This window comes from Rhinolophus ferrumequinum, chromosome 13 (genome assembly GCF_004115265.2).
Source record: "Rhinolophus ferrumequinum isolate MPI-CBG mRhiFer1 chromosome 13, mRhiFer1_v1.p, whole genome shotgun sequence".
Classification (NCBI taxonomy): Eukaryota; Metazoa; Chordata; class Mammalia; order Chiroptera; family Rhinolophidae; genus Rhinolophus; species Rhinolophus ferrumequinum.
In genome coordinates, this window is record NC_046296.1 from 54,653,916 (window position 1) to 54,680,048 (window position 26,133).

At 38.5% G+C, this 26,133-nt stretch overlaps 1 protein-coding gene and 1 pseudogene across 9 annotated transcripts in view; one reads left to right on the forward strand and one right to left on the reverse strand.

The window, feature by feature from the left end:
* DTNB (dystrobrevin beta) overlaps positions 1-26,133 on the forward strand; it is a 203,981-nt gene that overhangs the window by 81,783 nt on the left and 96,065 nt on the right. For all 9 annotated transcript variants that reach the window (XM_033124923.1, XM_033124921.1, XM_033124920.1 and 6 more), the window contains 2 exons: positions 3,111-3,277; positions 25,899-26,023. In XM_033124923.1, the coding sequence (XP_032980814.1) occupies positions 3,111-3,277; positions 25,899-26,023 (292 nt within the window). The remainder of the gene's footprint in view (positions 1-3,110; positions 3,278-25,898; positions 26,024-26,133) is intronic.
* On the reverse strand, positions 5,251-6,213 carry LOC117033284 (60S ribosomal protein L35a-like; annotated as a pseudogene).

Sequence of the window (26,133 nt, forward strand, 5' to 3'; positions counted from 1 at the left end):
AGAACTTATGCCATAGGAAGTATAGAACTAATGGTATTTGTAACGCCCTTAGCTATTGTCATTGACAGTTATAATTGACATTTGTTGACACTCGGTCATTTGAATTTGTGATTTTAGCCTTCAAAAGAATATTTCTCAAAAAAAAAAAAAGGGGTGTGTGTGGGGGGGTGCTTTTTACCAAGAAGTAATAATGTAGGGTCATAAAACTTTGTGGTTCATACTCTTGGCTCCCCGCCCCACCCCGTGCCCTGAGGTTCCCGGTGGTTGTTTCCAGCTCAAGCCCACCTGACTTAGCCATAGCTTCCTTTTTTCCTTTAATTTATAGAAATCATAGATCTAAACACTTGGCTATATGCAATGTCCATCACTAAAACTGTATTTTGGAATCGTTTAAAGGAAAATAGCTAAGATAGAATTTAGTCCTGTTTTTCACATTTCTTCAGTTTTTTCCTTGACTATTTAACCTTGAATTACTCTCAGTATTTGACTATCCTTTTCAGTAATTTCACTTAAATCTTTGTTTCACTTGGAATTGAAATGGTACTTACCTCTTAGTATCTTCTTAATTTTTTCTGCTGTTACTATCGGTTTATCTCCTTGTTCAGGTTGTTTGAGTTTATGAAAGGAAAGGCTGTGGTTTTTCTATGTAATCTCCCGTCTCTCAAGGCTCTTGTCTGTCGCTCCTCACTGCACACAAGAGAACCAGCAGTGGCTGAGAGGCATTGAAGAGCAGTCCTCTTCCCTCTTTCCTTTGTAAGAGCAAAATACACTCCCGTACTCTTTTTATTTTTTCCTCCTCCTATCCATACTTTTCAAACTTCTCAGTCTTTTGCCCAACTCTGGCTTTAGTTCACAAGTACCTTAAAATCAAGATTATTTTCTTAAAGGTTCAGAATCTCTTGCCTAGACCAAAACAGCTAAATCTTTTAACAGGAGTTTTGGACAGAGATATATATTGTTAAATTATTATAGTACTGTTAGTTCTAATGAGGGCAACTTTTATAGTCTTAAATGTTTTAGTAGTTTCATATCTAATTCATTTTCATAAAATCATTTTGAATCTGCTCTACCAAGTAGAGAAAATCTTGTTTGTCAGGATGTATTGTTCAGATGAACATTTTCGTGACCTTGTATGTGGTGTGTTAGTTACTGATTACATTCTTATGTGGTTAGTGATATCATTTTTCTCAGAGGCAGAGAAATATTATGAAATCGTTGAAACATCTAGAAATAAAATATGTTACCTGTCATACTAACATTTATCTATATATCTTAATTTTTATGGCAGGAAACAAATTCTGTATGGTATTTCTAGGTTTCTTTTGTTATTTTTTGGACCCTTTCTATGAAATTCATTACTTGAATTGTATTGATGTTACTATTTATAAGGGCAAATATTCATTTGCTTAAGCAAAAGTTGTACTTTTTATACTGGTTATTAATTGAAGTGTATGGTATATAAGAAGATAACTACCACATTATGTACTCTTCCAAAAAAAAGAAAATAACTTTTACCAAAACCTGATCTTGTTTATAATTGAGCCAGCACACTTGTTGATCCTTTCCTCTTTGTTTCTCCGCATTTTCCACCTGGTCACACGTTCCACTGACTAATGTAAGCCCTGGCTCGTTGCTGATTTAGAAGAGAAGAAAAATCACATAACACACATGTTCAACTAGAATTATCAGAATTATTTAATTATATTAATGTACATGTATTAAATATTAATGCCAACTTATTATGAAAAATTATAATGGTTGGCTGCATTGTTAGTTCCAGAGTGATTTGGGAGTATGTTCTGTGATGGAAGTCTGTGAGGTTGTGTAGTTTTAATTTGGAGCACAGACTCTTATTAGCACTTTCATGAGTCCTTAGGAATTTTTTGATGACAAAAGCTTGAATTTCATAGAGGAAGTATGTCCTTTTGATTTCCCATTTCTATTTTACTTTTCTTTTAGTCTGTAGTGATCTTGTTATAATATTATTTTCCTCACCTAGTGCTCAATTTTATTTGTTTGTTTTTTTGAGTCTTGATTCTCTAGTTAATATACATTTTTGGAAGCAGGACTAAAAATCTTCTTAATTGAAGTAAGACTAGCTTTGTATACACAGTGCTAGAAAGAGTCCTTTAGATGAAGATTTGAATACTGTTCCTGTTGACTTCCATTTCTTGTGTTCATAATTGAATTGCCAGAGGGAACAACTGCGCTACCAACACTTAAAAGTATAAATAACAATCTACAATACTCAGGTGTGCATTGCCCTCTTCTTACTCGGTGAACTAGACTTTCAGGCTATTAGAGAATTCCAGTAATCTCTATGAATCCTGATTGTCAGCTGGCAGTTTTTTATAAGGTAAGAAGCTGTGTGAGGTCGCACATAGCTTTGGAGAGGCAGGTCTCTGAGTTTCCCTTCCTCCAAATCATTGTCCCTTCATTGGTCTGAAGTACTTTATTTTATGCTGTTACTTAGAGCTCTTACCTAAAACTGCTATTTTAATATATCTAACTTATATTTTACCAGTTACCGTTATGTTCAGGTATGTGGTAGTATTTAATTCAGCAAACGTATGCAGGCCAAGGTACTGTGTAAAATACCATTTGTAGGTAACAGAGATGCAGAGTTCATCGTCCTGGCTCTCACAGATTTTATGTTAGTCAAGTAAACAAATATACGTACAACTAACACTGATACAGCTCTTTAAAAAGCAGTAAGCAGTAAGTTTCGAAAAGAAATTTTGGAGGGAAGTCTTTTCTCGCCTCCTTACTTGTGTCTTTACCTAAATATTGATAAACATGAGTTTCATTTTAAAGAAAAGAAATTAACTGTTTTCTAAGGTGGCTTGGAGTGTAGTATTCTAAGTTGACAATATGTTATTCTAATTTATTTTCTTTCCCTTTTATTGTAGTAAGTGGCTGGTTAAATTAACTAAGTAGGAGACAATTTAGAACCTAGTTCTAATTTTGCTTTTACCATGGCTTTTTAATATTAGATTTGGTTTTCCACTGTATGGATATATTAGCAAATGAAAATGATTTTTTTCCTCCTTGTTGTCCTTCCTCTTCTTCCCTGCCCTTCACTCTGCCCTGTTTTCTGTTCCTTCTCCAAGTCTTCCATCCTGTGGAGTGTTCCTATTGCCGGTGTGAGAGCATGATGGGTTTCCGGTACCGATGCCAGCAGTGCCACAACTACCAGCTCTGCCAAAATTGCTTTTGGCGCGGCCATGCCAGTGGCCCTCACAGCAACCAACATCAGATGAAGGAGCATTCGTCTTGGGTAACTGCTTTGTGTTTCAGTCTGTGTCCCCAACTGTTAACAGCGCTTGGGCCTGTTTCCGGGTAGAGGCCTACAAATAAGGATGTGGTATAATAAAATCTTAATACTAACATTTCGGGTTGCACATATGTTGTGCTTCATCACTTGATTTTAAAAGCAGAATTTTTAAAGTTCCGGGAGATGGAGCTATTACTCCATTTGTCATGGTCCTTCTTTATTTAGTAAAATGGAATGTTCCAATGCTCCCTTTCCAAAGTGAAACCTAAATTTCTTTTTATTTTACAATTGTACAAGGTATCCCTCCAAATCCTAAATAAGGATGTTAAGTAAGATTTAAAGTTCTTTTTTTCAAGTAAATTTTCCTCATGTTTATAAGGTTTAAATGTTGCAAAGAAAGCCATATGAAATAAAAGAGTTAAATTTTTGCCTCTCTAAGGTTGGGGAAAATACTGTATTTTATAATTGCCACATTGGTGTCTTTACTTTCAAAGTCTTTTAAATAACAATATTTAGGTGGATCCATGTCTGCTTTTTGTGTGGTGTTTATAAATCATGCAGCAAGCTTAGCAGAAATCATTTTTCTTCCCTTCTTGCAATTTATTTCCATAGTTTTTAAAAATGCCATACTTTTATTTCCAATAAGTTGTTATATCCTTATTTAAAACCTTTCCTCTAGTTTTCATTGGTTGGTTGGTTGGTTGGTTTGCTAAAGGGTAGAAAATATATAGGGTTATAAGTGTAATTCAGGATCTGGGTTCGTAAGCCTGGTCATTCTACTGGACTTTAGTATTAGAAAACTTCAATAACCAGGTTTTTGGTTTTGCGGATTTTTTTTCTAGTTAGCCCACTTAAAATTCAACCAAGAAAAAAAGCAAATAAGTTCATATCAGGGATTAGTTCTTTTAAAAACAACAACAAACTTCAACCCTTTGCTTACTATACCTCTGACAATGTGTTAAAGATATTTTTTTTTTAATTAGATAGATTTTCAGTTACAGTTAACAATGAAACTTTATTAGATATCTTATCCTGGGTCTGTTGTGTTGTAAAGTCCAATATTTTTTTTAAACAAGCAAAGGAAAGAAATGAAACCTAGTAGTTTCTTCTCTTTTTCATTGAATAGAAAGAGTTTGCAGATTTTGAAATTGTTACTTTTCTCTTTCCTAAAGTACAAGTATACCACTGTGTTCATTGATTTGTTAATGTTTCTTCCATTTTTTTTTTTTTGTTTAGAGTCTGTGTTTACACTGAGATAGCTCTTTGCGCTGGGATGTTTCTACTGAAAATTCTCATTGTAGATGTTGGGACTAGGAGAAAGAGGAACTTATTCACCTTAGTTTGGATTTGCTCATTTAACTAATTTATAACCATTTTAGAAATGGGAATTTTACATTTATTTAAAGATAAGTGACTGTTTGAATATTGCTTTATGACTTACAAAGCAGTTTTTCATACCCTCTCTTGAATTTTTTCGTTGAGCTATAACATACGTAACAGAAAGTACGGAAATCACAAGTGAATTCTTTTATTTCAATTTCATCCTGACAACACTCTTGTGACGTGAGTGTTGGCCCCATTTGTAGTTATTTTTATTGCAGCTTTTTCTATTTCATTCATTTTTGTTATAATGACCTAAGATTTGAAGAAAATTCAAGTGTGATCAGCATGCATAATTTTGAAGTGGGTGTCACAAATGTATCAATTCTGAACTTTGATGATTGTGTGCATTATATGGTAGATGCATACTGGTAAGGTCTTTTAGTAGAGAGAGAGAGAGAGAGAGAGAGAGAGAGAGAGAGAGTGTGTGTGTGTGTGTGTGTGTGTGTGTGTGTGTGTGAGACTTGTTTTCAAGATTCGGACTTTGTATGTGCAGTCTCCTTGCTGTTTGAGAAAGATGTGGGTGAGTTGGGGTTTTTTTTGTTTGTTTTTTTTTTACAAGAGAACAAATCCACTTTATTTACTCTTCAGTTAGTTTAAATCCTTGAGTGGTACAGCATTACACGGATTCTGTGTCCTGTGGCCATAGCAGGAAGGCTGCTTCAGAATTTGGCACAAGCCACGCCACTGTTTCCATGCGCACGAGTTCCCTTTCCCCAGATAACTCTGGTTTTGTTCGGTTTGCCACGAGGAGTCGCTGTGTTGTTCTTGGCCTTGCACACATCAGCATAGCTCCTGCCCAGACAGAATTCAGTTTCATCTCGAGCATAAGCATCTTCAATTTTAAGAAGAGCTGCGTGCTCTCTCTGGTTCCAGAGACCCCGCTTGTAGCCAGCAAAAATGGCTGTGGACCACAGCCTTCCAGACAAGTTTGTCGTTTTAGAAAGCCTGTTCCCAGCAGGCCTCCACTGGCCCCAAGATGGCAGAAAAAGCAAGATGTGGGTGACTTTTGAGACTGATGTGGGTAGTTTCCACCTAGCAAAAAGGTGTGTGATCAGTTTAATAGTAAGTCCTTTGAAGATTGTCCACTGGGTCTGTACTAATGTTTTGAATAAATGTTTCTTTGTGTTCACAGTAGGTGAATTTAGTGTGTATTTAACCAGCTCATATATGAATTTGCGTTGTAGCTTTATATGGAGTGTTGGTATTTAGAAGTTTATTTTGATTTTTCCAAAAGGTGCTGTTTAATGTTTAATCCAAGTATCTGTGCAGTCTAATTCATTATTCTTTCAGTCATCAATTCATCCATTTGCCTTTATTACAAAAAAAAGGCCATATGGTATCATATGCGTAATTTATTCTGTTCATTCATTATTCATTCAGAAGACATTTTTTTTTGAGCAACTGCTTTGTGTCAGACACTGTTAACGGGCGTGAGGGATACATCTATGAGCAAACCATACAAAGCGTCCTGCCCTGTGGAGCTTAAATTTTAAGGGGTCTGAGAGACTGCTGGGGCTCACCAGGGTCACTGTTTCCTGTGCTTGCTGGACACACATCTAGACTACAATTTCTCAGTTTTTAAAAGTTCCCCCTGGTGATTCTATTGCAGCTAAAGTTAAAAGCAAGCAGCATGGAGGCAAAGACATAAATCAGGCTTGAGAATTATGTCTAGGGAAGAACTTTCTGTGTCATTACTGGCACATGGAGCTGACTGGGAACAAATACAGAGGGTGCCAAAAAATGTGTACACATTCTAAGAAAGGAAAAAACTATTAATTGTAATACTCAATATATACCAATAACAAAAGATGAATACAAGCGACATTTGACTTCTGCAGTTACAAGAGGTGCTCAAAGTGGTTACCGTCAGTGTCCAGACACTTCTGATTACAGCAAACTACTGCTTGAGCATAGATAACATCTCTTAAAATGTGTATACATTTTTTGGCACCCCTGGTATATCAGAGGTCTACTAAGTTGTGGGGGGAATTATGTAGGCAAGAACCATGAGCCTGAAGTGAATAAGCCATTGACTATTTGAGCTGAATAGCCCCTTTTTAAAGACCCAGAACTTGCTCTGGCAGGAGATGGGTTGTGAAGCTTGCATGGGCCCTGAGGAGGGCATGCCAGTACCTGGTTGGCCAACCTATTGGATAAGGAAGACCCTCCTGATCCTGTTCCACCGTTGTATGTTGGGGCTGGGGAGGGAGGGTGCAGGTGATTTGCCTTTTTAGTTCATAGATTGCATCATAAGGAGCTGCACGTGGTCTTGATGAAGAAGACAGTGCCATACCCAGAGATCTTGCACTTGCAGTTAGAGGCACTGACTGAATGGGACTTCAGGTTTTCCTTGGGTGGGCAAGGAGGGGTTTGAGTGGGTTTATGTTTTAAACCCAAAAGGGAGCAAAAAGATGTTTAATGATTAGAGGTACTCACCAATATTCAATTTTTCCTTTTCTTCCTGGATGTGGAACTAGATTATATAGCCCATCCTCCTTGCAGCCAGATGGAACCAAATGATTAATTGTCACTGATGGCATTTGTTTGGAAGTGATCTATGTTACTTCTGGGTCAAGGTAGTTGAAAACAGGTGTGCCTTCTCCATCTTCTCTCTCTTAACCCTTCCCATTCCCAGTATACATTGGCCAAATGGAAATGTCTCCAAAGCAACTAGTAAAGGAGGAAGCTCTTAGATGACAGGAGGCTGGGTAACTGAATGGATGGATCAGAGCCTCCCTGTCAATTTACACTGGACTCTCATGTGAGGAAGAATTCAGAAAGAGGAGTCAGGAGTAGGGAGAGTCACATAGGTCTTGTTGAGAAAGTGAAATTTGAGTCAAGTTTTAGGTGTCTTCTGGCAGGGCAGATGTCTGGACAAGAGCAGGAATGTTTGGTGTGAAGGCCCGAGGGCAGGAGTATGCCCGTGAATTCAGGGAACAGCAGAGAAGCCAGAGCGGAATGAGCAGGGGAGCAGTGTAGGAGAGGAAGTCGCAGAGTTAAATGACAGCCTGTTGGCCATTGTGAGGACTCTGGCTTTTCCTCGGAATGAAATGAGGAGTCTTTATAGGATTTTCAGTAGAAGAATAACATGACTTGATGTATATTTTAAAATGATCAGTCTGGATGCCATGTAAAGAGTAAACTGGAAGGAAAAAATAGAAGCCAAGAGACCATTTAGGGGAAATGATTCAATAAATTAAAACAAGATAGGATGGTAGCAGTAGAGGTAGTAAAAAGGGTTGAATTAAGATATATTTATAAATCAGCCTAATGGGGTGAATGTGGCTTGTGAGAGGCAAGGAGTCAAGAGAAGCTCTAAGATTTTGTCCTAAGCAATGAGAAGGATGGAAATGTCGTCAGCTGAGATGGGGAAGGTTATGAATGGAGCATATTTAGATGTTAGGATCAAAGGCTCATTTTTTGAGATGTTAAAATTAAGTTGCTTATTAAATGTCTACATGGAGCTGTTGAGTAGGCCATTGTATATGAGTCTAGACTTCAAGAGAGATGTCTGAGATAGAAATATCAACTCAGGAGTTATTGGCATATAGGTGATATTTAAAGCCACGAGACTGGACAATACCACTAAGTGAGTGAGTGAAAACAGAGAAGAAAGCAGAAAAGAACTGACCCCTGGAGTTTTCCAACACTGAGTTACCTGGGAGAAGAAGAGCCTGCAATCTGTGAGGGGGGTGAAAACCAAGAGAGTGTGGTGTGTGGAAAACAGTGAAGAGAGTATTTTGAGGAGGAGGAAGCGATTGACTGTGTCCAGTGCTGCTGATGCTCACGGAAGAAGACCAAGAACTGACCCTTTGACAATGTGAGGATCATCGTGATGAAAACAGTGGTGGGGACAAAAACCTGATATAGTCGGTTCAAGAGGGAAAGAACAGAGAGATGGAGACAGCAAGTATAGACAACTCTGTCAATGAATATCTATTGCTAACAGCTTTTTCTAATAGTAGTTCTTGCTGAGATTTTAGGAAACCCAATTGATCCTACTTCACTTTTCCCCACCCATGATTGCAGCCAGGAGTTAGGAAGATGGCAGTCTGTTTGAGACAGTGGTTTTGACTGTGAGGAAAAAATGGACTTGCTAGTAACCCCTGAATTGAATATACCCCCACCCAGTGTGGGCCTTTCCAGCGGGGAGTAGAGCCTTGAAGCTTGTGGCTCTCGGAGCAGGGGGCATAGGTGCTCTGTGGAGTTTGCAGATCCCAGGAAATCAGGAAAGGGAAGAAGCCGAGCCAGGCATGTGCATTCCTTCTCTAAACCAAACCAGTCTGGGAGGGAGGGGAGTGAGTGAGGGCAGAGAGCGTCCTGGTGGCCCAATTAATCCCGCTTCCTTCCTTCCTTTCTGTTAATTATGGTAAAATATATAACTCTTAGCCCTTTCTTCATAGACTACAAAGAGGCTGGAATAAATAAGCCTACCCGCACTTTCTGACACCAGTGTCTTACATTCAGATCTCTGCTTATCTTGGTCTTCACTTTACCAAGAGAACTTTGACCAATTCCCACTTGGTTACTCTCTGGCAGGAAGTGTGTGTGGGTATGTGTTTATTTATATGAAACACACAGATGCAGTTTGTTGGTCGAGTGTCTCATTAGAGGTAGTTATATAACGCAGTTGATGCTGTGAAAATTTCACCTTTCTTCCCAGCAGATGGCAGGCTCCACCTCTGAACAGTTACTTTATAAATGAGAAAGTATTAGAATTTGTTTAACAATCTCTGTTAATATTATTTCTTTTCTTCTTCTTCTTGTCCTTCTCCTTTTTCTTCTCCTTCATCTTCTTCCTCTTCATAAATGTTAATGGGCATCTTATATATGTCCAGTGTAGTTGTTTGGGCATTAGTGATATGAAACCATTTCCTTTAAGGAGTCAGAGTAAATTACATTATGGACCTGGACCAATTAAGATTGTTGACTTACTTTTTTGTCAGAAAACTCTTAGAACAAAACACATGTATACATCTTTGTGACCTTGGGGTGTACAGCACCTTCTTAGATATGATACTAAAAGTGCAAGCAACAAAAGAAAAACAGATAAATTGGACTTCATCAAAATTAAAAACTCGGGTGCTTCAAAAGATACCATCAAGAAAGTAAAAAAGACAATCAACTGAAAAGGAGAAAATATTTGCAAATGATATGTCTGATAAGGGTCGTATATCCAGAATTATAAACAACTCTTACAATTTAGCAAAAAAACAAACAAACAACAACAAAAACCCCCCCAAAAAACAACAAAAAAACCCCACCAAATAACTTAATTTAAATATGGGTAAAGGGAAAGTAGAATGGTGGTTACTAGGAGCTTGTATAAGGGAGAAAAGAAAGGGTGTAGTTTAATTGGTATAGAGTTTCAGATTTGCAAGATGAAAAAGTTCAGGATATGTGTCTTACAACTGTGAATATACGTCACACTACTGAATTGTACATTTAAAAATGGTTAAGATGGTAAATTTTATGTCACATATTTTTTACTACAATAAAAAGAGAAAGATAAATTAGCTTTGGGAGAAAATGGGCAAAGGATTTGAACAGACATTTCTCCAAAGAAGGTATACAAATGGCCAATAAGCACGTGAGGATACTCGACATAGTCATTCAGGAAATGTCTAATCAAAACCACAATGAGATGCTACTTCACACCCACAAGGGTAACTAAAATGAAAAAAGACTGATAATGACAAGTGCTGGTGAGCATGTAAAGAAACAGGAATCCGAATACACTGCTGGTGGGAATGTAAAATGCAAAGAAATGAATATATGATGTGTGATCAAACAATACAGAGAATGTTTAAGTAAAAAAATTTATTACAGTGAAAGAGGCATTGCCATTCATCTCCCTCAAATACTCCGCCTCACTTCGAACATACTTATCTGTCGTTCTTGCCACTTTCTGAAGCAGTTCTGGAAGTCCTATTTCGGGAGTGTCTTTAGTTGCATTGTCGTGGCTGCCTCAATATGCTGAGTTATTTTGACTTTGGAGAAGAGCCAGCAGTCGCACGGTGCCAGACCCGGTGACTAGGGTGGATGAGGACACACCATAATGTTTTTGACAGAAATTGCCATATACCAGAAGTTATGTGTGACACGGAGCGTTGTCATAATGGAGGATGATTTGCCGCCCACTTTAAAACACACCTTCTCTCAACCGTAGCTCACACCCGACTGACTGTACCAAACAAGTAGAAACTTGTCGTACACTGTTACTAAGGTTCGATCTGCCGCTTCCTGTATTGAAGATCCCTGCCTTTCCGTTGGATGGCACTTGGCAGCAGCATTCACTGTATTTTGTGATCACAATGGAAAGGCTGCATGTCACACATCGCTTCTGGTGCAGCAATTTCTGTCAAATACAAACATTATGGTGTGGCCTCATCCACCTTATTCAATGGATCTGGCACCTTGCGAATGCTGGCTCTTCCCAAAAGTCAGAATGACCATGAAAGGAAAACGTTTTGAATCGATTCAGGACATCAAGGCAGCGACCACAGCACAACTAAAGACACTCACGAAAGAGGACTTCCAGAACGGCTTCAGAAAGTGGCAGGAGTGATGGGATAAGTGTGTTCAAAGCGAGGGGGATATTTTGAGAGGGATAAATGGCAACGTGTCTTTTACTGTAATAATTTTTTTTATTTAAACATTCACTGTATTTTATGATCACACCTCATGATAATGGACCATGGAATGTAGGTTGTTTAAAGAGAGAGATGAGGCCATGAAGGAGATAAGGGATAACTGAAGGTGGTAGGCTCAGTGGAGTGTAGGTCCCGCTGGGGTTGAAGTACTGTTAAGGCAGGTACTAGAATGAGTGAGCTAGAAAGAAAGAAGTTGGTAGGAGAGTGGGGTGCTCGAAATTGAGCCTTTAGATCATGGGTGTCCAAACTGCGGCCTGTGGGCCAACTGCGGCCCGCAATCCATTTTTAATTGGCTCGCAGCAAATTTCAAAAATATATTTAGTTTACCTAAATAAACTAGGTGAGGCAATACGTACTTCACCTCGAGTAAGTGGCCCGGCTGTTTGTATATTTTACCACATATGGCGCTTGGTGAAAAACGTTGAAAAAAGTTTGGTCACCCCTGCTTTAGATGATGTACATTGATTGACAATAAAATGTTCTAGGATGTGACTGCGAAACTGGTGGCCAGTATAGAATGGGGGATGGATTGTTGAAGGAGGGAGGTCAGAGTGACCGGTGTGTAAGTTCCTAGGTGGCCCATAAGAAATTACCACAAACTGGATGGCTTAAAACAAATCTATTTTCTCATCGTTCTGGATACCACAAGTTTGAAATCAAAATGTCAGCAGGGCCATACTCCCTTTGGAGGCTTTAGGGTCGTATCTGTTTGTATTCATCAGTTTCTCCAGAGAAATAGAACCCAGAGGAGATACATAACTATGAAGACATTTATTATAAGGAGTTGGCTCACGTGATTATGGAGGCTGTCAGATCTCAAGAGCTGCAGCTGGAGCGGGCAAGCTGGAGACCCAGGGGAGCTGATGGATCGTACTAGGCCAAGTCTGCGGCCTTTAGACCAGTAGTTTTGGTCTCAGGACCAGCAGGCTTGAGACCCAGGAAGACACTGTATCAATTCAAGGCTGAGGCAGGAAAAAGCCAAAGCCCCAGTTCAAAGGCAGTCAGGCAGGAGGAATTCCCCGTTACGCAGGGGAGGGTCAGCCTTTTTTGTTCTATTCAGACTTTGAACTGATGGGATGAGGTCCAGCCATGTTAAGGAAGGAAATCTGTATTACTCAGTCTACCAATTTATATTAATCTCATCCAAAAACATCCTCATAGGGACACTCAAAATAATGTTTAACCAAATATCTGGGTACCCTGTAGCCCAGGAGAATTGACACATCAAATTAACCATCACACCATTCTTGGCCTTTCCCAGCTTCTAGTGGCTGTTGGCATTCTTTGACTTGTTGTGTAACTCCAATCTCTGCCTGCTTGGTCACACTGCCTCTTCCTCCTCTCTCTCTTCTTCTCTGTGTGTCTGTCCTCTAAGGATATATGTGATTGAGTTTTGGGTCCACTTAGAAAATCCAGGATGAATTTTTCCTCTCAAGATCCTTAACTTACATATTTTGCCATTAAAAGTAATATTCACTCTCTTGCCATAAAGGGTAATAGTCTTAGGTTCCAGAGATTAGGATGTGGACATATTTGGAAGGGGGCACCGTTCAACCCACTGCAGCTTGTGTATTGGAAAGGTCAACTATGTGGATGTTGAAATCAGTAAGGATTGTGGCAGTAGTCATGCTGGACTCTGCTGTGAAGGGATATTTAAGGTTTGGGTCTGATGACACGTCACTCAAAACTGGGGTTTTAAGGGAAAGGGAAAAGGATCTGAAAATGGCAGTGAGGTTCTAGGAGGACCTCTCCCCCACCTGGAGACCCAGAGGTTTGAGGGGTGTGAGAGAGAAAGCAGCTGCCACTTGAATGGCTTCAGGGGAAGCCCAGCCTTCAGGGAAAGCCAGTGCAAGGTGAAAGCAACATTCAGAGAAAACGGTCTCAGGTAGAGAAGGGATTTTGCGGAAGGTGTACCATGAAGAAGTAGAAGGGTTTTGAGAGTTGAGGACTAGTGAGAGATGGAGTCATGTGAGGGGATGTACAGAGCCTTTTGGGAATGAGAATCCACCAGTGGGAGTCTGGGATTTCCTACGAAACAAGCAAAACTTCTGATAAAAGTTGTGCTGGAATTGGCCCCAGATCGTCTCCAAGGCAGATCCCGGTGCCGCCGCCGTGAGGATTAGTTGGGAGAGGGTCTTGCCAGGAGCACGCAAAGCTCTGGGTTCTTCTCTTTACTCCTATTGGTGGTGGTATGAAGGCCTGGGGAGAAGTGCCCTGAAGTTCTCCCGACCCCCAGCTAATCTGACTGCTTCACTGACCAAAGCCTTCCCTCTGAAGTTACGGACTTTCCAGGGCCATCCGAGAGCTAGACGGGCCAGGCTAGGGGTGTCCTGACAGCATGCATCAGCATTTTCAGTGGTTGCCTGGGATGTTTTCAATATTGCTCTTTTTAGCATCTGAATGTTGCCCCCGTTTGACTGTGGTATTTGCGTGCATTAATGGTTCCTACACCCATTTACAGCTGCAAAAGTGCTGAGTTTGAAGGCAGACCATTTGAAATGGACCAGCTGTTTAAAAAGATGGGCGCTTACCAACAACAGTAGTGGTGTACAGTTTATGAAACAATAAGGCATCTTTTTCCACTCTAGCCTGATTATTCTTAGAGCAGAGAGATGACAGGAGGGTTTTCCATTGCAGAGAAATGTATGACTTCACCCAAACCGAGCAGTTCTTCAAATGAGCAATTTCCTCTAGCAGTCGTCACTTAGCCACAGCCCTCTCTCCAGCTTTAGATCTTTTCCGATTCTTACAGGTGGCCACCAGAACTGAACTGGAGAATGTGTGTCCTCCTCCATGTGTGGGAGGACTTGGGTTTTCTGTGACCCAGCAGTGTGAATTGCTTGTCCATTCCTACATTAACGTAAATACATCAGTGATTATTGACTTTTTATCTAGTACTTTCTGACATCTATAGAACATGTTGAGGGTAGAATTGTTTCTCTAAATAAGTTTAATACATGTATATTGTATATTCATTGCATTTTATCTCCATTTAGTGACCACACAATGCCCACTTATGATACATTCATATGTCGTTTTATTCACTAAACTTTTTGCTTACTTACGATAAACCAGATGTTATGTTCCCCGGCCCTCCTGAGCTCTTCTCTTGCAATGCCCTCTCTCTGAATGTTTTCACACAGTTAGTTGACCCCCTGGACAATGATAAATTTCTACAAATTTTAATTCCAGCCCAGGCTTTTTGTCTAGGATAAGACTCTTACATTCAGTGGTCTTAATGGACGTTTCCTTCTGAAAGTCTCACTGGCTTTTCTGTCAATACACTGTTCTAATAATTTTTCAGTCAAATTTCCTGGACTTCTAAGTAGATAGCTGTATTGTCTATAGGACACAACTTGGTCATTTTCTAGTTGTTATACCTCTTTTTTTTTAACCTCTGTATTGGCAACAACTTCTAGAGCCGTGCTTCTAAACATTATGGAGAAGAATCATATGGGTTGCTTCTTAAATATATAAAGTACCAGGCCTCTTCTCCTGGGAATTTTAATTTAGTAGGTTTGGGTTGAGGCAGAGGAATCTGCTTTGTTTTGTTTTTTAAACAAGTACTGCAGGAATTTTTTTTAATCTGCGGACAAGTTTAGAAAACGCTGTTGCGGAGCAGTGCTAGAAGAATAGTGATGGCCGTCTCTGGTTCCTGACTGGTGTACCCGAGTCGTGTATGAAGTTGATTGACTGCTGGCTCTGTTCCTGCCTTGACCATGGCAGTATTTGTAACAGGCTTTGGAGTTCCCGTATGCCCAGGGGGGAGTCATACAGTGGTCCTTCTACACCAAGCAGAGAGCTTTCTGCCCTGGTATTCCTTCGGTAAACATGTCTAGTGCCTGTTATGTTCCAGGCCCCGCCGAGTGCTGCTGTACAAAGAAGCACATGGCCAGTCTTCGTGGCTCCCAGCCCTCATGCCCTCTCTAACCTCCAGCCTTTCCAGAGACTCTGGCTGCCTGGGAATCTACTTCCTAGTGCTCCTAGGCTCTGCTTTTTTTTGTAGCTAATTAGCCCCTTTGTTTGCCAGTACCTGAAGTATTGGTCACACTTTTCCTTCCTCATGCTGTCCTGCCATGCAGTCTGTTCCTTCATTTGACCCAGAGAACTATCTGCTCAGTGTATGCTAGAAGCAGTTTCTAAACCAGAGATGATGTATAGCACACTGAAGTTTAATCTGATGGATAATGTTTTGAAAGCTTTTACAGTTATGCCTTTGGTCTGGGACTTTTATTTATATCTTTTGCTCACAGGCAGCACTGTGACAGAAGTGAACTATTTGTAGTTGCTTCTTCCACCCTATTTTCTTATCTATATGTTTTTGAATCTGTTGTTCTAGCTGCCTTTATCTCCTCTTCTCCCCACCCTCCCAACTTTCCCCTGCCAATTTCTCTATAGCCTCGAAGGTTCAGCTCAGCTATTGCCTCTTTTCCTGATTCCCCTAAGTCTTTCAGGAAAGCTATATGTTTTTTTCCCCAGAAAGGTCTTATATATGTTAGATTAATTCTTGTGTCCTTTACATTTGTTGTTGCTGCTGCAAATGGTGCCTTTTTTCCTACATTTTTTTGTGAGATATAATAATTTACATGCAATAAAATGCATCCAACTTTAAGTGTACAATTCCATGAGTTTTGGCAAATGTGTACAATTGTACAAATGGTATCTCTTTTGAATTATGCGTCTGAACAGTTTTTTGCTGGTATATGGAAACACAAAGTGGTTTTGTATTTTAATCCACTATCTAGTCATCTTGCTTAATTTCTGTAAATTATGTCACCTGCAAATAGTGATAACTTTGTTTTCGCCCTCCCACTCCTTAAGCTTTTAAGCATTAATCATACTTTATTTTTTCTTTTGGTCTTATTATGCTGGCTAGAACCTCTAGTGCAATATTGACTAGAAATAAATTTAGGAAGAGTGACATTTTAAAAAGGAACAATCCAATGTGGAGAAAGGACCAAATTGAACTTTTAGAAATAAAAAAAAATACTAAGGTTAAGCTCAATGGAGGGGTTAAACAGCAAATTAGAGACAGCCACAGCAAAAATTAGGGAATGGAAAATAGAGCTGAAGAAATTAACCAGGATACCGAATATTAAAACACAGATATAGGGAAATGGAACATGTGAAAAGCAATGAAAGGATTTGTAGAACTAAAAGATCAACCTAGAATTCTGTACCTCGCTGATCTATTCAAGAGCAAAGAAGAAATGAAGATATATTTTCAGAAAAGGTCTCAGTGGGTTTGTCACCAATAGACCATTGTTGAAGGAACTAATAAAGAATATACTGTGGGGGAAAAATAATTGAAGAAGTGAGGAAGAAATGGGATATAAGAAGAAATGGTACACGGTGCAATTGGTAAATGTGGGTAAATGTAAATAAGCATCGTGTAAAATAATAATGACTAATTGTGGTAGGCTTAAAATAAGACGCGGCTAAAGTACGGATCAACTTTGACATGGAGATAGTTGAGACATGATTAGAACTATAGGATTTTAAGTTGCACGATGAGAGCAGAGATGCTGACTAAGAGTGTGGTGAGTGTTCATGTTAAAATAGAGGAGATTCCTGACTTGTCCAGGGATTTAATAGGCTTATGTTTCTGCTTGGATCCGCTCAGTTGGTAGCTTGATGCTCAGGATGATGTACTCAGAATAATTTGAAGTGAATATGACAGGAATGGCCTGCGAGGCACCAGTCCTGAGCTTTTTCCATTAGGCTGTTGTGCTCCCAATGTCAGGGCCTGTCAGCAGGTACCCTGAGCTGAAGGCTGTGCTGTTCAAGGAATTAGCTCAAGGCGATTGAAAATACAGTCATCTGAGTCCAAAAAAAAGGTATTTTTCAGCGTGTCTTAGTTCCTGGTCCACAGTGACCTGAGGAAAACAGTTTTGGCTCCAGCACAGGGACACACAGTGCAGTGGTTGCAGCGCAAGTCACCTCGTGCTCCCTGCCTTGGAGTCTGCCCTCCACTGGAAACTGTGTCCCCACCAGGCTTCCCCTTCATGACCTTCATATGGTACTTGACATCCCCAGTCTGTTTTTCACTGACTCCTTGCAAAAATGTCTCACTGCCCCAGTATGTATGTTCTTTCTCTGAGTAATTTTACCTGTTGAAGGGCTATGTTGTACCAGGAACAGAGTAAGACAAGCCTAGTTAATAATATATGAGCTTTAGTTTTCACATCTTATAAAACTGAGTCTGTTAACATCTAATTCATAAGACTTTGGAGGGTTAAATGAGCCTATGTATGTGTGCAAAGCACCTATCACGTGCCTGACACTAATTTCTTAATAAATATTACATCCATTTCAGGGGAAAAAAAAGAAACCACTAGAAGAGTCGACTCAAAGAGTATAATTGCCAAAAAGGGAAAACAACATAAAATGAGAAAAAACAAAACCTAAAAAGCAGATAAGAAAAGGCAAACATAAAAGAAAAAAGGAAAGACTAAAACAAATAATGATATAATAAGCTATAAAAAGAAATAATATATTACTAATCAGTAAATTACATTTTCCAGGGGAAAAAACAACAGTTATCACATGGGTATTTTTTTAAAAATTGGGTTCTATGCTATTTATAAGAGACAGCAAAAAACCAAAACAAACAAACAAAACAGAAGAGTTAAAAAACAAACAAACAAACAAACAGAAGAGTTGAAAGTTGGGGATAAAAAAAGACATACCTTGCAAAGTACTAACCAAAAGAAATTTGGTGAAACTATATTAATCTCAGAAAATAGATTTCAGGACAAAAATCTTTACCAGAGAGGGTAAAATGATATATTTTATGTTATGTATATTTTATCACAAAAAAAATTTTTAACCAAAAGTAAAGTTTACCAAAGACAAAAAGGTGATATTAACAATTATACACAGATACACCTTTAATAATGTTGCTGTAAAATATATAAATAAAAATTAAGGGCACAATAATAAATTGAAAATACATTATTAAAATGGGTAATTTTATCACACTTCTCTCAACAATTGTTAGAATTATTAGACAAAAAAACAAAGACTGTAAAAGATTTGTACCCAACAATTAATGATTGCATTCTTTTCAAACGTACAAAAATTGACCACATAAAGAAAACCTCCAAAGAGAATTAGTATCATATAGACCATATTCTCTGACTATAGTGCATTTGAGTTAGGAATTAATAACAAAAAGATAAGAAAACAGCCAATACATTGGTTATTGAAAGCTTAATTGAAACAAACAGATTCTTAAAACAACCTTGCTTACCAAAACTGGTTCAAGATGGAATAAAAAATCCAATTAGTATTATCATTAAAGAATTTGAATTAGTAACTTATAATCTTTACACAAAGGAAGTAATCATACCTGAATGACTTTACATGAGTTTCATCAAACATTCAAAGAAAAGTCAAATTCCAATACTATGTAAAATTTCCCAGCTTTTAGAAAAAATAAGCATTTCAATTTCACTTTTGAGGCTAGAATAACCTTGATACCAAAACCTTACGAGGACAGTAAGAAAGGAAAATTACAAGCCATTCTCATGAATATAAATGAAAACCTAAACAGAATATTATGAAACTGAATCCAGCTATGTAAACAAAAGATAATACATCATGACCACACTGGTTTTATTCCAGCAATTCAAGATTATTATAACTTAACCATATTCATAGATGGATGGATTAAATCCATATCATCTCAAGAGACTCATATAAACATTTAATATAACCCAATATCCAGTGATCATTATTGATCATTTAAACATACACACACGCAAAACAAACAAAAAAAACCCCACCAAACCTTGGAATTCTGGGAGTTGAAGGAACTTCCTTAACATAATATAGGATATTTGTTAAAGCATTATATTTAATGGTGAAATGTCTTATATATAACATATACTGAAAAGTATGTTTTAATATTGATGCTTGCTATCACCACATCTATTTCATATTTTATTGTCAGTCCTAATCAGCATAGTAAACAAGGGAAAAAAAATAAAAGGTGTTTTTATTGAAAAGAAACAAAATTGTCATTGTATGACAATGACTGTAAATTTAGGATATCTGAAAGACTCTCCACATAAATCATTAGAATTAAAACAGGCCAGGGACCATAAAAGTAAAAAATAGATAAATCGGATTACATCAAAATTAAAAACTTCTTTGCATCAAAGGGCGCAATCAACATAGTGAAAAGGCAAAGTATGGAATTGGAGAAAATATTTGCATACCATACATCTGATTAAGGGTGCATATCTAGAATGTATAAAGCACTACAACAACAACAAAAAACAAAACACTGAAAAAATGGGCAAAGCACTTGAATAGATATTTCTCTAAAGATGATATACAAATGGCTAATAAGCATATGAAAACATACTTGACATCACTAATCATTAAGAAAATGAAAGTCCAAACCACAATGAGATACCACTTCATACCTGTTAAGATGATGACTATGGAAGAAAATAGAAAGTAACAAGTGTTGACAAGGATGTGGAGAAATTGGGACGCACTGTTGGTGGAATGTAAAATGGTGCCACCGTTAGGACAGCAGTATGGAGGTTCCTCAAAACATTAGAAATAGAATTATCATATGATCCAACAATTCCACTTCTGGGGTTTTTCCAAAAGAATTGAAAGCAGAGTCTCGAGATATTTGTACACCCATGTTCATAGCACCATTATTCACAATAGCTAAAACTTGGAAGCAACCCAAGTGTCCATTGATAGATGAATGGATAAACAAATCGTGTTTTATATTTACAATGGAATATTATTCAGCCTTGAAAAGGAAAAGTTCTGACATATGCTACAACATGGATGAATTTTGAGGACATGATGCTGAGTAAGAGAAGCCAGTCACAAAAAGGCAAATACTGTATGATTCTGCTTATATGAGGTATCTAGAGTAGTAAATTTTATAGAAACAAAAAGTGGACAGGGACTCGGGAAAGAAATGAGTTGTTTAATGGGTAGAGAGTTTCAGATTTACAAGATGCCGCGTTCTGGATATTAGTCACACAACAATATGAATATACTTAACACTATTGCACTGTACACGTTAAAATGGTTAAGATGGTAAATGTCATGTTATGTATATTTTACCACAACTGAAAGAAAAAAAAGAAAGTAAAAGGAAAGCAGCGTTGCTGATTACAAAATCCATAAAATAACTAGAAATAAATAAGAGAGATGCATGGATTCTTTATGGACAAGAATTTATAACTTTATTGAAAGACATTAAAGAAGGCTTAAATACATGAAAAGAGGAACACGTGTGAAAGGAATATTCAGTTTATAAAGATGTCGTTTCTCTCCAAAACTACTTATAGATTTGATCAGTTCCCATCAAAATCCCAGCAGGATTGTTTGTGGTAAACAACAAACTGCTTTTAAAATTTAAGTGGAAGTGCAAAGAGTCAAGAATAATGAGAACTCTCCTGAAGAAGAAGGTAAGTTTGGGGCACTAGTACTTCCTTCAAAGATAAGAGGAAGCTACAGCAATTAAATCATGTGACACTGGCACAAGGGTAGTAATAGAATATCTAATAGGAGAAGAATAGACTATTTATTAAGTGATCCTGAGGCAATTGGTTATCCATATGGAATAAAATTGGATTCTTTCCTCATACCTACCAAACAAATCAGTGCTAAGTAGATCGAAATTTTGGTGGTGGTGGTAGTGGTGGTTGTTTTTTTTTTATAGATTTTATTGGGGAAGGGGAACAAGACTTTATTGGGGAACAGTGTGTACTTCCAGGACTTTTTTTCAAGTCAAGCTGTTGTCCTTTCAATCTTAGTTGTGGAGGATGCCGTTCAGCTTCAAGTTGTCCTTTCAGTCTTAGTTGTGGAGGGCGCAGCTCAGCTCCAGGTCCAGTTGCCGTTGCTAGTTGCAGGGGGTGCAGCCCACCATCCCTTGCGGGAGTCGAACCAGCAACCTTGTGGTTGAGAGGACGCCCTCCAACCAACTGAGCCATCCGGGAGGCAGCTCAGCTCAAGGTGCCGTGTTCAATCTTAGTTGCAGGGGGCAGAGGCCACCATCCCTTGTGGGACTCCAGGAGTTGAACCGGCAACCTTGTGGTTGAGAGCCCACTGGCCCATGTGGGAATCAAACCGGCAGCCTTTGGAGTTAGAAGCATGGAGCTCTAACTGCCTGAGCCACCGGGCCGGCCCAGTATATTGAATTTTAAAAACTATAAAACTGTAGAAGCAACGTGGGAGAATAGCTCAGAGAGGAAAATATTTCTTAAGGTACAAAAAAACCCCACAAAATATAAAAAAAAAAAGATTGATAAATTGGGACTGATATTATATTTAAAGATGACTTTTCCTCAGAAACGACAGAGTGAAAAACAAACCTTAAAGTAGGAGTTGTTTGCAAGTCATAACTTCCATAGGGTTAAAATACAAAAAAATATATAAAGAACTCTTACAAATAAATAAGAGAAAGACAACCCAGCGAAACACTACTCCAAAGATAGGAAAAGGTATTTCACAGACGAAAAAACACAAATGGCCCATAAACCTAGGAAAAGATGCTCAATCTTTTTAGTAATCAGGGAATTGTAAATTAAAACCAGAGTATTATTTGTCACCCACCAGATTGGCAAATGTTAAAATGTCTGACAAGAAGGGTTGGCCAGAATTTGGATCGTCAGGAAGTCTCACACAGCTGAGTGGAAGCAAGTTGGCAGTGCCGAGTAAAATTGACTGTGCTGAGTAAAATTGTGCATAACTTACTTAGGACCCAGTAATTCCACTCATAGGAAATTCTTACACATGGCCACCAGGAGACATGCACAAGAAAGTTTACAGCAGCTTTGTGAATGAGGGGAAAAATGGGAACAACCCAGAGGTTCATCGGCAGTGCAGCGGATATATAAATTACGATGTAATTAAGTAATGACATACAATCAAGCAGTGAAAAATTAAGTAATTACAGTTATGTGCATCAACATGGATCAATTGTAATATGATTTTGAGTGAAAGAAGCAAGTTGCAGGAAAAAATATGTAAGTCTGTATAGGTTTTAAACATGTATTAAGTGAATTGTATTTATGCATAATTGCTAAAATAATAAAATCCAGGAAATGATCCTTACAAAATCCAGGACACTGATTACCAGGAGAGGAGCAGGTGTGATGGGAGTAGGTTCTGTTAGGTAAGGGCCCACACCGAGGTTTCGGTGACTACGATGTTCTGGTTCTCAGGCAGAATCATGGGTAGATGGGTATATGTTTTATAATTTTTTAAACTGTACACATAACGTTTCATACACTCTGATACATTTTTTAAAAATTGTAACTTGTAATATTTTTAAGAGATGGTAGGAAATGTTTTGAAATTGGGTGAAGTAGATGAGCATATTGAAAATGCACAAAGATTGAAAAGCATCGCTTAAGCGTGTTTGGAGGAGATTTACTTCTCTAGGGTAAGGCCCCTCCAGATATCAGTTTTAGAGTTTGAGTGAGAGAAGAGGTGCAGAGACCTGAGCAATCTCTCTGGCATAGTAGCCTAAATGAAGTGTGGGAGACACCAGTACCTTGACGTGACTGCTTTTTGCCCTCACTCCCTTCACGTCCATAAATATTTAGGGACTGATTACCACGTCCCTGGCATTGTCCCAGGGGCCAAGGAGCCAGAAGAGGCAATGTGTCCCCATCTTGGCATTTACAGCAGTTTTCAAACTCTTGTTTACAGGCTTTGTAACCTCCTAAACTGACTCCACAGTAAGGTTCACTTCAGGTCTGTATCATAATCCACTCTTTGAGATCTCTTTACGGAAATCATTTATTTACTTATTTAAGCAACCTAATTGAATATGACTCTAAAGTTTTCAGGATAATATCCTTTTTGGTTTGGTCCAGGCCCTTAGTTAATATTCTAATCCATATATATATGGATTAGATTAAAATATATATTTTTTTAATTTATTTTTAATTTTTTCCTTCCCATACATATGAAGCTTCTTTTGATGTACTCTAATTATTAATTCGGAATTGACTGATGTATTGATTTTACCTTTCTAGCTATAATTTTGAGACCTGAAATTGGATCTAATCTTACACCTTGACTTAAAGCAGTTGTTTTCAAAGGCACAGCAGGCATGCTGCTAGAGAATATTAGGTGGTGCAAAGGGAAACATTTTTTATTTTAATAGTTATGTAGTTATTTTAATGTTTATTATAAAATATACATATGGGACCTGTGATTTCATGGCTGGTATCACTGAGGATGCAGCTACAGTAGTCTATATGATAATCCATCTCACATAGATTCATGAATTAATGGTCCTCGTGGTTATCAGATATAGCAAAAAAAACTATGAAGTTAATACACTGATTACAGATATCACGTTTAGTTGTAAAGGTGAATTAAGGTATTCTCTGATGTCCTCCAATTGTCTTCTGTTTGTATCATAACTCAAAATATAAAGTATGTGGTTTGGCCCAGGAGAAAGCAATCTAGAAGATTCATCTAGGCAAATAATTTGTTCAAATAATATATTCTGTTGTAGGACAGGTTCTGGAAAAATACAGATGAATAAAATATAGATGCTCCCCTTCAAGAACACCAGTCTAACAGATAGGCATGTAAATTAAAAAGTGCAATACAGCATGGAAAGTGTACCAGTGGAAATATGTACGTGGTAAATGGGTAGCTTGCAAAGGCGGGCACTGGTGTGTGTAGTAGTGAGGAAAGTCTTCACAGAGGAAGGGAAACTTGTAAGCAGTCTTGAGAGATGAGCATAAAACGTACAAAGAAATAGTCTGGGAAAGGGAGACCTCATAACGGCATGTGCCAAGATACAGAGCTACGAGAACATGGTGTGTTACCTGAGCAGCTTGTCATTTATGCTAGTGAGGTGAAAGGTGGCCCAGGAGGGAGCCAGATATGGCACCTATGGAATATGACGGCCTTCATTTAGATCTTACTCTGTAAATGACTGTCAGCCTTTGAAAATTTTTAAGCAGAAGACTCACATGTCTGGGGGCAGTGTAGGCGATGGATTAGCAGGGGAAGAAGCAGAGTCATATTACAGTTGGGCAATGGGACACTGGGGAGAAGTTGGGGGAAGTTCAGAATTTCTGCTTTGCTTAGCTTCATCTGAATTTTTTTTCTTTTCTTTTTAAAGCTCAGACTCCCACTGAGCTTTCTTCCTTCCTCCCTCCCTCCCTCCCTCCCTCCCTCCCTCCCTCCCTCCCTCCCTCCCTCCCTCTATCCCTCCCTCCCTCCCTCCCTCCCTTCCTTCTTTCCTTCATTCCTTTCATTTTTTTTCAGGACCCATCAACTCCAAATCAAGTAGTCGTTTCAATCTAGTTGTGGAGGGCTGAGCTCACTGGCCCATGTGGGGATCGAACTGGCAACCCCATTGCTAACAGCTCACACTTTGACCAACTGAGCCAACTGGCCGCCCCAGCTTCATATGACTTTCAGGAAATTCAATTACATTTAGACTTTTCCCAGAATTTAATGTGTTGTAGGGGATAGTGGTAGGTGATTTGGAACCAATATATAACATTTCTGAAGAAACTGGTTTTATTCAGTCTTTATTATAACAAGGTATTATAACAAGGTATTAACTAAGTTGCCTATAGAGTCTTAAAGGCAGACAGGTTTGCGCTTATTTTGTGTTAAAATAATATGGCAGCAGCATATAAAAGTAAGTGGAGACAGGGTACTGATGAGATACACCGCTGCAAACAAGTTCTGTTTTCCAATTAAAGTGCTACACTGCAGCAGCAGTACAATAAAATACTTAATCTTTTCTGCCATTAATATCCTGCCAAGGAAATCTCAGACAGCCGTGTTATTTAAAGGGAATTGGATGGACAACAAAATCAGCATCCTATAAACAGCCTCCTTTAAATTGTGAATGTTCTACATAACTTAGTTGTGTTATAGTGTTTACCTCGGTGCATATTTACTATTGAATTTTAGACTTGATCGGTTTGATGTGTAATTATTCTACCTTCCAGAGAAATGTGCTAGTATGCCAACTTATTTTCGTACCTTCAGCATATTGTAATTTAGAGTCTCAGGTCTGATACAGACTGCCTGTGTACTTGACTGCATTCATCTAGATCTGTGTACATAGCCAGACCCTTAACACCCAATGTTCTGCCGCATGTTTATTTTGGGAATATTCTTTTAATATGCACATTTTGTCATGTGCCTTAGCTAATTTGCATTCAAAGCCATGAACTCTCAACATTATCTTAACTTTATAGTATTTTAGCCCAACAAAAATTTCCGACTCCTGATTCACTATAACATCTTACCAAAAATGATCCAGAAGTATCAAAAGAGGGAGTTTATGCAAAGGGAGCATAGAGATGTTCAAAAGCACTTAACATTAACTTGATAATGCGACTGCATAGAGAGGTGAGAGAGGAAGCACAGAAAAGAAGGGGACCACAATGACGTTGGAACTACTGTAGATTCCTTTCTGCAGGACCCATTCATGTTGATTATAACGAAACTTGTGTTTGAAAATATGTTTCTGCAGCTCTTGTTACCAAGTTCTGTTGCAATTCTTTTTCATTCCTTTGAAGATTTAATTCTTTATTTCCTTATTTTCTACTTTGACACAGAAATCCCCTGCAAAGAAGCTGAGCCATGCAATTAGTAAATCTTTGGGGTGTGTACCCACCAGAGAACCCCCGCATCCTGTTTTCCCTGAGCAACCAGAGAAACCACTTGACCTTGCAAATATAGTGTAAGTATACACCTGCATGTGGATGTGGATTAGGCTGAGATGGACACCTTGCTAAATTGTCTTGGGTCAAAACCAAGTATCACCTAACAGGAACATTTAACCTTCTGGTT